A 15,119-nucleotide genomic window follows, 5' to 3' on the forward strand; every position below is an offset into this window, starting at 1 on the left:
GAAATCTTTCTCCTTTTGTGATCTAGGCATTTATTGCTATATATTTATCTTTTAGAAGTGCTTTTGCTTTCATCATAAATTTGGTATGTTGTTTCCATTTTTGTCTCAAGATATATTTTAGTTTCTTTTTAAAATTTGTAGTTCAGTAGCCCATTTAATTTCCGTGTGTTTGTGAACTTTCAAAAGTCACTCCTCTTACAGATTTCTAGTTTTACAACATTGTAAATTTGCTGCAACTTGTTTGGTAGCCTTGGTAGGCTAATCTATAGAATGTTCTGTGTGTATTTGAGAAGAATGGATACTTTGCTGGTTTGGAGTTGAATGCTTGATGTATGTCTGTTAGGTCCATTTAATCTAAAGTATGAAGTCTGGTGAATTTTTTGTTTTGTTTTTTTGTCTGGCTGTTTGTTGAAAGTAGGTTATTAAAATCAACTACTATTACTGTATTACAGTCTATCTCTACCTTCAGATATATTTTCTCTACACACTTATCAAGGTGCTCTAGCCTCATGTCCATATATACTTAAAATTGTTATATCTTCTTGATTATTATGTAAAGACCTTTATTTTATAGACTTTGCCTTAAAGTCTATTTTCTTTGGTTGAAGTATAGCTACTCTTATCTTTTGGTCTCCATTTGCATGTAATATCTGTTTCCATCCTCTTGCTTTCAGTTTATATGTGTGCTTAAAGGTAATATCAATCTCCTGTAGACAGCATATAGTTGCTCTTGTTTTCATGGAACTGTTCAGTCACTGTGTTTGTTGGTTGGAGAATATATATATATTGTTTTTCTCCAGTGGTATACTTTGATTTCATAGTTTTTTTATCTTCTTTTATCTCTACTATATGTTTTTGCTTCATAGTTATCATAAGTCTTACATTACCAGGCTGTTTTAAGCTGATAACAATTTAACTTTGTTCTATACTTTTACTCCCCTTCCCACATTTTATAGTTTTTGGTGTCATAATTTATATAACTTTTTACATTGTCTGTCCCTTAACAAATTTTTGAACCTGTCATTATTATTATTATTAACCTTCATACTAAAGATGTAAGTGGTTTATATGCAATCTGTACAGAATTAGAATGTTCTGAACTTGGCTGCATGCTTTTTACCAGTTTTATTCTTTCATATAATCTCATGTTGCTTAAAGTCATCCTTTTCTTTAAGATTTCCCTTTGGCATTTTTAAACATATTTCTGGTGATGATTAACTCTCATGTTTTTTCTGTACATCTTTATCTGGCTTTGCTAGATAAAATGTTCTTGGTTGTCAGGTTTTTTTTCTTCCTTTGTGTTTTTTTCACTTTGGGATTTTGAACAATCATCCTTATGGCTCTGGCTTATAAACACTTTGCTGAGAAATCCACTATTAATCTGAGTGATACTCCTTTGTATAAGAAATGCTTCTTTTCTCTTGATGCTGTCATAATCCTCTCTGTCTTTTACTTTTGACCATTTGATTATGGTATGTCTTGGTGCACTCTTATTTGGATTGAATGCGCATGGAGGCCTTGTTCTTTCTGTGTATAGATATTTATATCCTTTGCTAAATTTGAGAAATGTTTAGCTATTTATTAAATAAGGCTCTTGTCTGACACTTTTTCTCAGTCGTATAGTTAGAATATTTGCTTTTTTGATGCTGTCCCTAAGTCATGTACATTTACTTCATTAATTTTCATTGGATTTTTTATTTGCTTTCAAATAACAGATCTTAATTCTTCCTGATAAATTCTGCTATTTACATTATTATTTTATTTTCATTGCATTCATTTTATTTTTCATACCATCTCCACAATTTCTCTTTGCCTTTTTAATAACTTCAATTTATCTGTTAATTTTTTAACTTCTTCATTTATGTTTCCTCAATTTAATTTATATTTTCCCTGTATTTTCTTGAACTTCTCTGAGCTTCCTTAAATAATTATTTTGAATTCTTATTCAGGCATTTTGTATATCTTCATTTCTTTTGGGTCAGCTACTAGGAGATTACTGTGTTCCTTGTGGTGATACCTCCTTGTTTTTCAGCATTTCTTCTTGTCTTACATTGATATCTGTGCATTTGGTAGAGCAGTCATCTCTTCCTGACTTCACAAGCTAGTTTTGGTGTGGAAAGACATTCCTTTCCCTTTGTGACATGGGATATAAGGCTGCTTGCTAGGTAAAGCAGTGGTTCAGACACCAGTAAGGGGGCAGCTTTGTAATTTCTATGGAACCCTGTCAACTGAGGTCAGTCTTGATGAATATTGGAGGAATCCTTAGCAGCCAACACTGGATGTCTGCTGTGTCACCAAATGTTATTGAGTGAGGTCTTCAGTATTGATGGCTGCTAAGGTTTTCCCAATCTTTTTTTTTCTCCCCCAGGTTAAGTTGCTGCTTTGGCACTGGGTTTGGTTTGCAGGTTGTGGCACCAGGGCCTAGTGGTTGGCTCTGGTGTCTGGGCAGTTAATGGACTAGTTCTTGGTGCTCAAGTACACCCACTGCTGAATCAGTAACAGTGTACAAGGTGCAGGTGCTTGTGAAATAGTTGAAAAACTGAGAATGGGAGTCTAGGCACATTGGCTCCACATTCAGTGCAGAGGCTAACTCTGTGTCCTCTGATCTGTAGCCTAGAACAGAGGCATGCTGAGGGAGACCATGGCTCTTGGGCCCAGAGTACAAACTGTCTCGCTGTGGGAATGTCTCTGTCTGAGATGTGGGAGGGCACATTGCAGCCACAGAACATGTCCACAGTGTAGGGTCTCACAGGTGGCTACAGCTGGGGGTGGGACATGCCTGAGTTTGGGAAAGGTGTGGGCTCAGTTCCCAAAGTGGCACAATAGTGGCTCCTGCTTGAAGCAGGATTAATATGCACCTCAGAGACAGGTCTTATTATAAGTCTTTTTAAAAAGTACTTATTTATTTTCAATAATCTGTATATATTTGAGTCTGCTTATTTCACCTTTTTGAAGAGTAAATTCCTTTGAGTCTAAAACAATGTTCTTTTGTTTGTGGATTATAATAGTGGAGAAAGTGAGTAAATGTTTCCAACACATTTATTTCTTCTTCCTCCCCAATTGTAATACTTTTCTAGTGAACTTGAACAAAATGTGTAAGAAAGTCTCTGGTCTGGGTCTGTAGACTTGATGTTCTAATTAGTCTACTTCTCGGAGGCCCAATTTTCCTGCCTGTAAAATGGTGATAAGCATTCTGCTTACCTCATAAGGCTTCTAACTTATTTCTTAATTAATAAGCAAATAATAAAACCAGCCTGTTTTCACACTGATACAGCTATTCTGTATCAGTTATGTGTTATGCTTGTTGTTGTCTGCTTTTTAGGCCTTCTTTTTACTCACCTTACATTTTGCCATCTAGGCCAAATATATCCTACAAGATATAGTTATACTTCTTGTGTCCATGTTTCTGACTCCATACTCTGACACTGCTGCTCTCTTGACTTGTGTAGACAGAATGAGACCATATCTGGTTGCTCACATACAACTCTTCTCAAGTTTTACATCCATATATGTCCCTGACATCCCGCCCCAAAAGATCCTTATATTTTTATTGGCAGGAGGGTCATATATTAGAAATTTTAGGCAAAATAGTCAATTCAACACCCAGCATTGTTATATGTAAGACTCTTGGCCAGATATTCTCAGATGCATCTGAATAAGGAGTTACAATTTTGTGAGTATTCATTTTCTAAAATGCTTGGGACCAGAAGTATTTTACATTCGAGCTTTTTTTTGGATTTTTGAGTATTTGCATATACATAAAGAAGTATCTTAGGGATGGAATCTGCATCTAAATACAAATTTCTGTTATGTTTCATATGCACCTTATATACATACCACCTAAAACTACTTTCACACAATATATGTAGCACAGCTGTGTTGTGACTGCCACCTGTCACATGAACTCATATGTGGAATTACCCATTTGTGATACCATGTTGTGACTGTAAAAGTTTTGAATTTTGGAACATTCTGGATTTTGGGTTTGAGGAAACCCATGTGTATAGCAGTAGTTCAGAGAAAAAAGTTGAAGCCTTATAAACCATGAAGGAAAAAACTGGTTCTCAATAATGTAATGGATGTCATTGTTTATTTGTAGGTGCAAGCCAGTTATGATGTCACACGCTATGAAAATACTTTCTGCCTGTTCTGGATTCTGGAGCAACTTCTTCAAATTGAAACCAAAAAAGACCACACCTCATGTAAAGATCATGATGACCCAGAAATCAAGAAATTTCTTCAGAAGCATGATAAAGCTATCTTTCAGCTCTCTGATGCATTTCCTTTATTTGCTTTTTATTTATGGAGACTGGGCATTCTCTTGAACTCAGCAGAGATAGAAGCTTCTAAAAATAACTTACTTCCTTCGTGATTTACCAAAATATGATAAGAGATGTATTTAAAATTTTTTCAAGAGTATTTTAAATGAGCATTATAAATTGATCTTACAATATAATCATCAGTTTAATTTAATGTTTAGTCTTAAATAGTATATGAAAGGTGATAGGTTATTTTTCTGTAATGATGTCAGTTTCAGTTGAGAATGCCCCCGTCATTTTCATGTAATTATATTGTACAATATGTCAATATAGTCTAGCTCTGTTATTCTCAAAAATGAGCTATTGTCTATCTTATAAAAGACATTTAAATTTTGAAATATTTCTGCATACTAGATGCTAAAGGGAAATAAAAGAAATCCATGGTGGGGAGAAAAAAAATCTTAAACTTTTGTTGTTTTAAACACTTTTAAAACAGTGTTTAAAACAAATGATAAATAAAATTTTAAATTTTTTTCTTACATTGCTATACTTACATCATTGTCATCTTAGAGGGTATTTATATAGAAGAAGTTTTTAATGTTAGGAAACCTAATGGCTTTTAATTTTATATAAACAGCATTTGTGTATTTTTCAAAGTATTAGTTGTTTAAAATGTTTTGTACTTGTTTTTCAACAAATACTTCCTTTGACTCTGTTCATTAAATATGTTATCCTATTCCTGTGATTGTTAAAATGTAATTAAATTGGATATAGTTAAGTCATTAGGAGTACTTAATCCACTCAGAAATATACTTTATACTTATTAGAAATATTACTTGAATTTTCTAGTTACACAATTTCTTGGACTTCATTTCAGTTATTGAAATTATACCCTATAAGCTTAATGAGCACACATTACTTACCTTCATTTTCAGGAAACACCAAATACAAATTTAGTTTATTAATTATGTGTAATATTATTTTATAAGTTATCATTCCTCACAGTTACTGGTACTGAAAAAACCTTGCTGATTCCTTCTTCAATGTATATAAAATTATATTGTCTGCCAGAATTATTTTTAAAGTTATTTCTTAAAAAGATAAAGCCTTTTTTATAATAGTGAAATTCAATATATGTCAGTCAGCTACTGTTGTATAATCAATAACCACAAAATCTCAGTAACATACAATAATCAACATTTATTTCTTAGACATCTTCAGGTCACTTGAGGATTGACTGGTTTTTCTTGATTCTGCTGAAAGCTCTGCTCAGCCTGCCTATCACACTGGGCCAGGCTTCTTGCTATAAGTCAAACTTTGATCTTCATGTGGTGAAACCCAGGCTGATAGGGAGAGCTTTTCTTATGGCAAGGAAGTTGAGCAAGATGAAAAGAGCTATGCTAAAAAGTGTTACACTGTCACTTCTACCCATATGCATTGGCCAAAGTACATGAAGTGATCAAGCCCAAAGAAAAGGGAAAAGGAAGTACACTCTTCTTGAACTGGGAGAATATGCAAACTTACATGACAAAGAGAATGTCAGTGGGAAAGGATAGATATTTGAGGCCAGTAATTTACTCCAGCACAAGTACCAGTTGAATACAAGGACATTCTAAACCCTGGATTAGGAGGGATTTTTCTAATGCTTGACTCCTGAAGACATCTTGTTTTGTATAAATCACTTCAGTTAATAACATTACACAAAACTCATTTCTATGACATTTCCATATTCTCTCTTCCATAATTATGAAACAAGGTTAGTAAATACACAAGCATCACAATGGGCTTTTTTTTCCACTATAGCAAACCAGCACCATGATCAGCTAAAAAGCTTTTGTAACTAGAACACATTTCTTAATTCCAGTAGTAGTCAAGATTTCAAACTCTGAAAATTAGCCTAGGAAACTTACTTGCTATAGAAGATGAAGGATGCTGGGACCATTGTTAATGTATAAAATGGAGTAGCATTTCCACTTGGTTTCTTTTTATGTAAACACTTAACGTCAGTCAAGTATATAACGTCTCACCTTTCATTACCCTGTGTTTCAGTCTGTATCAGAGTTAACTCTGCAGTAAATTTACAGTTAAGGTCAAAATCTGCTAATGAAAAACAAAATAAAATGAAACATTTGTGTCTGTGTTTCAATAAAGCAGCAAAAGAAGGAAGGAAGGAATTACTTGACCTAGGATAACAATGTTTAAGAATATTGTAGCAAGTTAGATTTGGCTGATAGCTAACCTTAGAATTAATGTTTTATGGATAGGAATAATGGATGCAGTAGAAATGATGCAGGATTGGAACTGGCTATAATATAGGATGGCAATTAAAGAGAATTGTACGATGATACCAAAAATAGGAAATTATAAATAGGATAAGAACTAAAGTTCATAGTGTTTACTATATATGATAAGTAATATGAACAAAGCAAATATTATATAAATAAATATTATTATACAAGTGCAATAAAAATAGCCAGGCACTGATCTAAGCTTCATATATATATGTATTAACTCACTTGGTTGTCCCAGTGACTCTATGAGATAGATACGATTATCACCTCCATTTTAGAGCTGAGGAACTCACGCAAAAGTGTTAAACAATTTGCCCAGGTTCACACAACCAGGGAGTTTATACACAGGTATAGAATCTGGATTTGTAGTATTTTTGCTATTTTAATATAATGTTTGCTCTAACTGCTTATTAAGGTTAGTAAATACATGTTTCATGTCAGTCAGTATTTGTAAGTGTTCTGTAGCAGTCCACTGGGGCAACAGTATTTACAGGTGATTACAGTATCAAAAACACTAGTGGAGTGGCCAAGTGATCTGAGTTTTAACAAGTCCCCTAGGTGATTATGGTGCCCACCAGATATACTCACTGAAGAAGAGGGTGGAATACATGTAAAATTCAGAAAGTAGAAATTAAGTCATTTCAATTTACTCAACTGAATTCTTTAATATTCCCTAGGTGTGTCTCATTTTGTAAGGAGGATTTGGGGGGAGCTGTTACTCATAATGCACTTAATGTAAGTAACAAATTTATAAATATATCAACCTAATAGCAATTGAAAAATTAGTATGTTTAGATGTTAATTTTAGTCCCTTTATTAAAATATATAATGATTTCCCCATTGGTAGCACTTTTAAAAACTACTATAATATTGGTATAAGAGATTAATTAGTTACAGATTTTTCCATTCATTCATGTGTAAAGATGTTGACGTGATGTTACTTTACCCTTATGTTGAGATATAAGGTACCCCAAATAACATCAATTTCCTCTTACTCTAGTAGATCTTCTTTACAAACATAAATATAATTTAGTTACAAATATTATTGTATTTCTCAACCCTAGAGATGAAATTCTAGCTCCCTTAAACTCTTGTAGCAATATATAAATGTGTTTATGAATTTAATTCCTCACCTTGGGTTTTATCATGTTATGTGAGCTGCCGAGTTGCTTGAGGACAAGCCCTGATGCATGATGCGGGAAGAGCTATCAGTGCTCTTAGCTTTAACAACGTAACTGCTAAGGCTTTATCATGAGTGGTTAATCATTTCAGGAACACTAGAAATGCCAGACACTACATCAGGGAAAAAGACATATTTCTTATTTCTCCCTCAGATTCAGCGTTCATTTTATAAAAAGCAATCCAAAGCTCTTAAATTCTGAAGTTCAAAAAAAGAATTTCTCCTTCCTTACAAATTACCCTGCGGTTTTTAAGGGTACCATGCAGTGGCAGCAACATTGGTGCTGTTCACCTTGACATGCATTGAGCACCTTGGAGGGGGCCTGGCATTGCCTTGGCACAGCCTTTCCCTGGAGGGCGAGATCAGCTCCAGAGCCATATTACTTTCAAGAGGAGTGATCACTGAGTTTTAAAATGCATGACTTGTCCCCTGACCAAGAAGTGGATCTTGCCACAGCTGACTAGACATTTATCTTTCTACTTGGTAAAATCTAGAAAAGAACATGAAACTACACAAAGAATGCAGGCTTTATAGTTATAGAACAAAAAATAAAGCTGGAAATAACTATAGAAACATGAGGATGTCTTCAACTCCAAATGAGTAGGTTCATACTATTCCCAATTGAAAAGTTAAAAATGTTATCATTTCTAAGGCCACTGTGAACTTTACTCCTGTGGTGGTTTTAAAAAAAAAAATAGAATGTCTCCTGTGAGTATGCCATAAACCATGTATCTTTGCACTATCACTTTATTAAGGCAGATAGTAATGTCTGACATTAATTTATTAGGTTCTAAGCACTCCATTAAATTTTTTACATTTATTACTTTCCTTAAGCTTTCAAACAACCTTATAAGTATAATAATGTACTTATCTCATTTACCAAGTAGATGAGGATGCAAGCACAGAGTGTGGTAAGTAATTTTCTCAAGGTCACAGAGCTAAGGAAAATAAGAGCTTAATAGCCAGGAAGCAAGTGGGTCAACATGTCTCTACTCTTGGCTCTGCAGCTACAAACAGCTGCCATGATTCTAACTCAGCAGAAGCAGAAACTGAGTGTGGAGAATAAAGTTACCCTTTCAGTTAAACTCCAGCTTGCACTCTTGAAAATGTTCATTATAGACATATGTAGCATGTGCTTGTCATAATTATAGTGGTTGGAAAATTACATTCTATTAAGTAAAATTGTATGATTGAAATAGTACTTTATATTTGAAAGGATAAAAGAAGTCTAAGATGCCAGAGATTTCCAATTAGTGGCATGTATTTAAATGAAATAAATTCTACTCTAGTATCTGATTGTTTTATGAGTCAATATGACTAGCACTTTCTGAGGATAAAGCAAGTTAAGTCTTTGAAAATGCAGGGATCAAGATCAGACATCCATACATGGATTAGAATTAATTCCTAAGTCTTAGACTTGGAAATAATACATTTGAAGCATAGTTTCTCAATGATGGCTCAAAAGTCATACTTTTTTAGTATAAAGAAAATATCTTTTCATGATTAGAATTCACTATGATCCTATTCACTGTGCTAGATATTTTTAAGCCATCTTATTAAATAGACAAATGTCTTCATAACTCGTTATATCACAGGAGAAAAACAAAGAATTAACTAATTTAAAACATTTCTGTGATACATTCCCCCAAACAGCTTTATTTAGGAAGCTGTTGTTTACTCAGTTCCTTAGATCTGGGAAAAGATGTGAGGATCTTTTGTGCTCTGCTTTGTCAACTGGCACTATAATATTTTCATTTGAAAATGGACTGGTTTTGCCATATTAAAACAACAAAACCCAGAAGAGTACATGTTATAGAAGATACAAACAGAAGGGTGAAGGTAGTGGTGGAAGAGGTGAAGACAGGGACGTCAACTCAGTCATGTTACAACCTGGGACAAGTAATACATCATTTTATCATAACAGCATCTGCTTTTTAGTTTTAAAGTATAAAGAACAGAGTGTTTGTATTTCTACTAGGAAAATGTATTTCTTTTGAATTCATGCGTAAATGATTAGACTAAAATTGAAATTTAACTGCACATTTTATTAAGTAATGGCCAGCATTAGGAATTTTGTCTCTTTGTCTTTGTAGAGGTCTTTCAGTAATAATTTTTAAATATCTAACAAGATCTAGTAGAAGAATATAGAACTTGGAGTTAAAAATCTATCATATAAATAAAGCCTCCACTTCATCATTAAAATTTTAGAATCTCACCACAGGATTGTTTGTGTGAATGAAATGAAGTAATGTATGTGTGAAAAGCACTTTGTGAACTCTAAAGTAAAGATACCACTAAGAAAAGGAGCTAACATTTGTGTAGTGTTTGTTGTTACCAGATACCATTCCAAGCTCTTTACATCCTCATAACAATCCTAAGCAATATTGTTATTTCTACTAGTTGCACTTTATAAATCAGGAAACAGGCATAGAGAGGTTAAGTAACTTGTCTAGACTTGGAGAGATAAAAACGGTGGTAAATTTTACTTACTCATATATTTCCTTCTACTCCAAGTACTCTATATTAATTCTAAATGGACTCATAACTAAGCTATACTGAAATCCAAATCCTGTCTGAATCTCTTCCATTCAATTTATAGTTAATAGTCACGATGATTATGATAATAAATGTTAGTTATAATGTTTAGACAGTCACAATTTTTTGAAAATTTTGTACTTTTCAGAGTGTTTTTTAATCTAACTTGCCAACATGCCACAGAAGAATCAACTCTTCAGACTTCTTGAGTCGGTGAGATCTGAAAGCAGTGGTGTATTTAGGAGATCCCTTTTCTTCCACTCAGGGAGCTGTGGAATAGATTTCAGGTATCCATACCCTGGACAATTCTTTTTCATGGTTCACATGCCAGGCTTCCTGCCTTGGCTCATGACTACAATTCTGGCTCCCCATTCAATCTGAATCCTAGCCCAGGTTTTGGCTAAGAATAGTGGATATCAGTGTCCCTCATTTTGATAATAATATCCTAATTTCCTTCTGCCATTGTGTTGTTTATTTGTTTTGTTTTTGGCAGTGCTAGGGTTTGAACTCAGCTCCTCATGCTTACAGACACTTTACTACTTATGTCTCCAGCCCCTCCTTCCATTGTGTAGTCTTTTTTAAAAACTGATAAATCAAGATGATCTTTCTTCCTAGTTGAAAGAGCATCTTGAGTACATCCTAAGCCATTTTAAGACTCTTCTGGAATTTGAATCCTGTACAGAATCAATGAAATTAGTTGGAGCTGCTTATTTTCTGCCTTTTTTAAAACTTGATCCTCCAGCTCTCTAGTTGGATTTATAAACTACCACAGGTTCTTTATGCAGTGACATCACTTTCCTGCTTCTGTTAATTCGGAGGCTTTCTATAGCTTTGGACTACTGGTCTGTAACAAAAATGCTTCATTCTCTCTCCCTTGGGATCTAGAAACATTGGAGCATATTCTGTGATGGTAATGAATCCCATTGCCCAATGGAGTGGAATTTCCAGACTGAATGATCTACATACAAGTAGGTGGGTGAATGTAAGTCTGAAGAACCCACTACCCCTTCCAGCCTAGGTAACTTACCTTTTCGCCACAGAGTTGATACTGAATACAGACGTACAAATCTAGAAATGTAGGCATTGTATTCTCTCACATAGCTGTCTTGTTCTTAGACACTGGTTCTAGGTGAAGAATGACCTGAAATTTGAAGTGTTTTTCCTTAGGGAAAAATGTGACCAACTGTGAATAATGATAAATAAAATAACTTTACAAAGTACATTAAGTTCCTCATGGAAATTTAAATTTAAATTTGTGTCCTAATGAAAAACTTTACCTCTCCATATAAAATTAATTTTGGCAAAACATTCTTTTTTCTGGTTACTCTCTTCACAAATGCACTTCAACATATTTGTGATATATAGAATATTAATTGAAACTTCAAACCTTTTTCACCTTTTGCAAATATCACTTGCTCTAGTTTTTAATGAAATCACTGAAGAATAGCTATGCATCAACAGCTGTACAGCTATGTGTCAGGTATTTTTCTTCTTTTAATATCTGAAAAGAAACATTTTTTTAGAAACAATGCCTGAGATTTTATGTATTGCTCAGACATGGTGGAAAAGGACCTAGGATTTTTATATTGAGTGTATATGATTTGATTGACTGCTGAGCAAGTGAATGTATAAAAATGGTTTGCTTTTACTTATTTCCTCTGAGGTGCACTTAGTTGTAAGAGAGAAGGATCAGGCAATCCATGTAGCACTGATGCTCTGTTATTCTACACACTGGAACTACATAAGGGCCACATCTCTATACTGGCAGGTCAAGAGAATGAAGAAGGGAGTTATCAAAATAGGAGGAGCATCTACATATGAAAATAAGGAGACTGAATGAAATAAGAACTGAGTCTTCTTTTGCTACATTTCCAGTTTACTGTGGCTGCTTCAAACTTTGTATCACTCAAGAACAGATAAGCACCTTTTTGCTCATGGATACTTCCACTGACAGTGCAGAGGATAGTCCATGGCAACTTTTTACTATGTGTCCAAAGGGATTAAATGTGACTATATCTTATCTATGTTTTCTCAAAATGTGGCAAATGAAACCTAGCAGTAAATGTGATCGATTATGGTAGAATGATGCCAGAATTTATTATTAGTCTGAAGGACTATCATCAAATTAAACTGCTACTCAGAGGAAAAAGGGAAGTCCATTAGAATGTCAGAAAGCAAATATTGTAGAGGCAGTATTTACAAGGAAGCACACTTCCAGACAGGCAATTACGTAAGTGAGCCTGGATCCCTGCTGCCAGAAGATACAATATGACTTGACTTTCATCAACTTCATTTTTGGAAATAAAATTACTAGCATCCTAGCAATTGTGAAAATGATAAAAGTCAGAAGAGATAATGTAAAACATTAAGTATAATCTAGAAAATACAAATATTTAAGTGTTAATAAAGAAGTGATGCAGTTATGAATACAGAAGTCTTCTCTGAAAGTTATTTATGGTAGAGTAAACATTTTTAAATTATTTCCAAATATAACTGACCCTTACCTATCTTCTTGTAACATCATATAACTGCCAAATATTGGGTTATAACTGTGAGTATGACACTTGATTTATAATTAAAAGTATTCTCAGTGAGTACAAGGAAATGAAGAAATAATGACAAAATGTGCTTTTCAAAGTTCATGCAGGTTCATTTACAAGTAGCCTTTCTACTTTCCTTACTTACTGTTGGAGACATTCAAGCCAAAATTAGATCATGTTACTTTTTTGTTTTGTTTTGTTTTGGAACTAATAAGTGAGTTTATTTTTTTGTTTCTATGCATATATGTATTATAACCTCCTATTATGCAGCAATTGTCTTTCTAGTAGAGACGCAGGAGAAAGTTCTGCATATGTGCAAGAGGGAGTATTTCATAGAAGTGAACAAACTGTGTTATCTTCACCAAATGGAATATTATTCAGAAGTTACAATAAGAATTTTAATTCCTAGTATCCTATATTCTTTTCCTTCAGGATGATGTTAATTTTAATTTAGCAGAATTCAGAGGAGTGATTTACATTAACTTTAATGTAAGTTATGATGATAATGATTTTGGTTTTATTTTAGATTAGTGAATATTTTATTATAAAAAGATAATTTATTAAAGAAACTATGGAAGGAAGAAAAGAAAGGAAGAGAGGGAAGAAGGCTTTTAGTGGAGCAAAAATGCACTATGACCCAAGAATCATGATTACCTAAACATACAGAACCAAAAGAGACATATAAAAGCAACAGTAATAGAACCAAAGTGGAAAATATCTCTATATACAGGGCTGTCTTTGTTTTAAAACACTGGATCAATTCTTTAACTTGTGCAAGTTATACATTAGGCTTAGCCTTGTTTGTATTCTCAGTAAGTCTGATTTGATCATTTATTTGAATAAATGGGCAGCTCAGGTACTTTGGCCACAAGATGAACTATGAAGTGTTCGTGGCCTTTCTGATTTTATATTATCCTGAATAAGTGAACAAAGGTTGTTTGAGCCCATGAGGAGGTAAAACTACCTTCCATCAAACTCTCAATTGGGAGTAACTGAAAATAAATAAACATATCTTTAAGTTAATAAAAGACAAGCTTGCTGTGAAACAATGTGATAAGGCAAACTAATTGCCTTATAACTTCTATTTTGACTTAAATGGTGCTTTCTCATTTAGAGGACATATATTAACCCAACATGCAATTAGATAATATTTGAAAAGTCAACAAATATTTCACAGTTTATATATAAAATATCTACTTTCTGATAAAACATTTATATATATTCCCTAAACACTAATAATAAAAGCTCTCTATTCTTGCTGTTCCAAAAACTATAAAAACATAAACACATGAAAAAATTGTAGATAGAAATACTCAATTATGAGTTCTTGGCCTCTGCCTATTTTAACAAATTTAACTTAATATCCATGGAGGATTATTTTACTTTCCCTGTGTTATCTCAATCATTTTACAGACCACATTGCAGATAGTATAGCCCTGTATTGTAGTGTCTTTAAATAATAAGAATATCATATAAAGTAAAACACAGAGACACTAAGCACTAACCTATCATAGAAAGTAAAAATCTCAGCTTATTCTGAAAAACATAGCTTTTTTTTTTTGTACTTTACCTTATTTATTTTGGTTTTGCAACCATCTAAGGCTAAATACTGGTTGATTGGTTTGCTTATTCAATTGATGGGGGTATTTATCTACCTGAAGCTGCAGTTAAATATTCATTGGTCATATCAAAATGTTGGAGGTACAGCAGTCACAAATGGCATTTGAACTTGTAAAATTATGTTATAATTCTTATCATTTGGAAATACAGGAAGAATAACCTCATCCTTTCTCGCCCAACATGAATTTTGAGTAATTGCTCTCTTAAGAGTTGGGTGTCATGATGTCTGTTTTCAGTCCCTCCTGTCACTGAATCACTGGTTGCACTAGTGGGTGGCAAAAGGTCTTATGTTGCTGTATTAGTCAGGATTTTAGCAGCTTACATTGTATCATACCTGTCTTTGTATCCCCTTCACTGAATTGTAGTTGTGGGTTTGAGGATTTTGTAGCCTATTACACTGAAAGCAGAAAATGGAAAATTCTGAAAGCACTAATAGCTCCATGTCACAAAATGAGAGCGTACTATGGAAGCATTCTTTGGGGTGCTTATTTTTGTTCTACTTCTTTTCACTAAAACTGGAATCAAGCTTATGTGTAAAATATTGGTATCTTAAGTTTCCTTTAGTGTCATTCAGTGTAAAATTGTATAATTTGAAAAATATGTAGTTTGTGATAAAGATTTAGGTACTACTTAGTAAAAAAATGTCAGTTATTTCTTGGTATTACTAGATACTTGAATATATCTGTAATTTCTT

At 33.5% G+C, this 15,119-nt stretch overlaps 1 protein-coding gene across 4 annotated transcripts in view; it reads left to right on the forward strand.

The window, feature by feature from the left end:
• Nucleotides 1–11,439, forward strand: part of Mei4 (meiotic double-stranded break formation protein 4) — a 178,294-nt gene extending 166,855 nt beyond the window's left edge. For 2 of the 4 annotated variants that reach the window (XM_074079562.1, XM_074079556.1), the window contains one exon: nucleotides 4,100–11,439. In XM_074079562.1, coding sequence (XP_073935663.1) covers nucleotides 4,100–4,372 — 273 coding nt within the window. In that variant the 3' untranslated portion in view covers nucleotides 4,373–11,439. The remainder of the gene's footprint in view (nucleotides 1–4,099) is intronic. The other 2 variants (XR_012449834.1, XM_074079570.1) reach the window with 2 other exon arrangements.
• The last annotated feature ends 3,680 nt before the right edge of the window (nucleotides 11,440–15,119 follow it).

The sequence above is a fragment of the Castor canadensis genome, chromosome 1 (genome assembly GCF_047511655.1).
Source record: "Castor canadensis chromosome 1, mCasCan1.hap1v2, whole genome shotgun sequence".
Taxonomy (NCBI): Eukaryota; Metazoa; Chordata; class Mammalia; order Rodentia; family Castoridae; genus Castor; species Castor canadensis.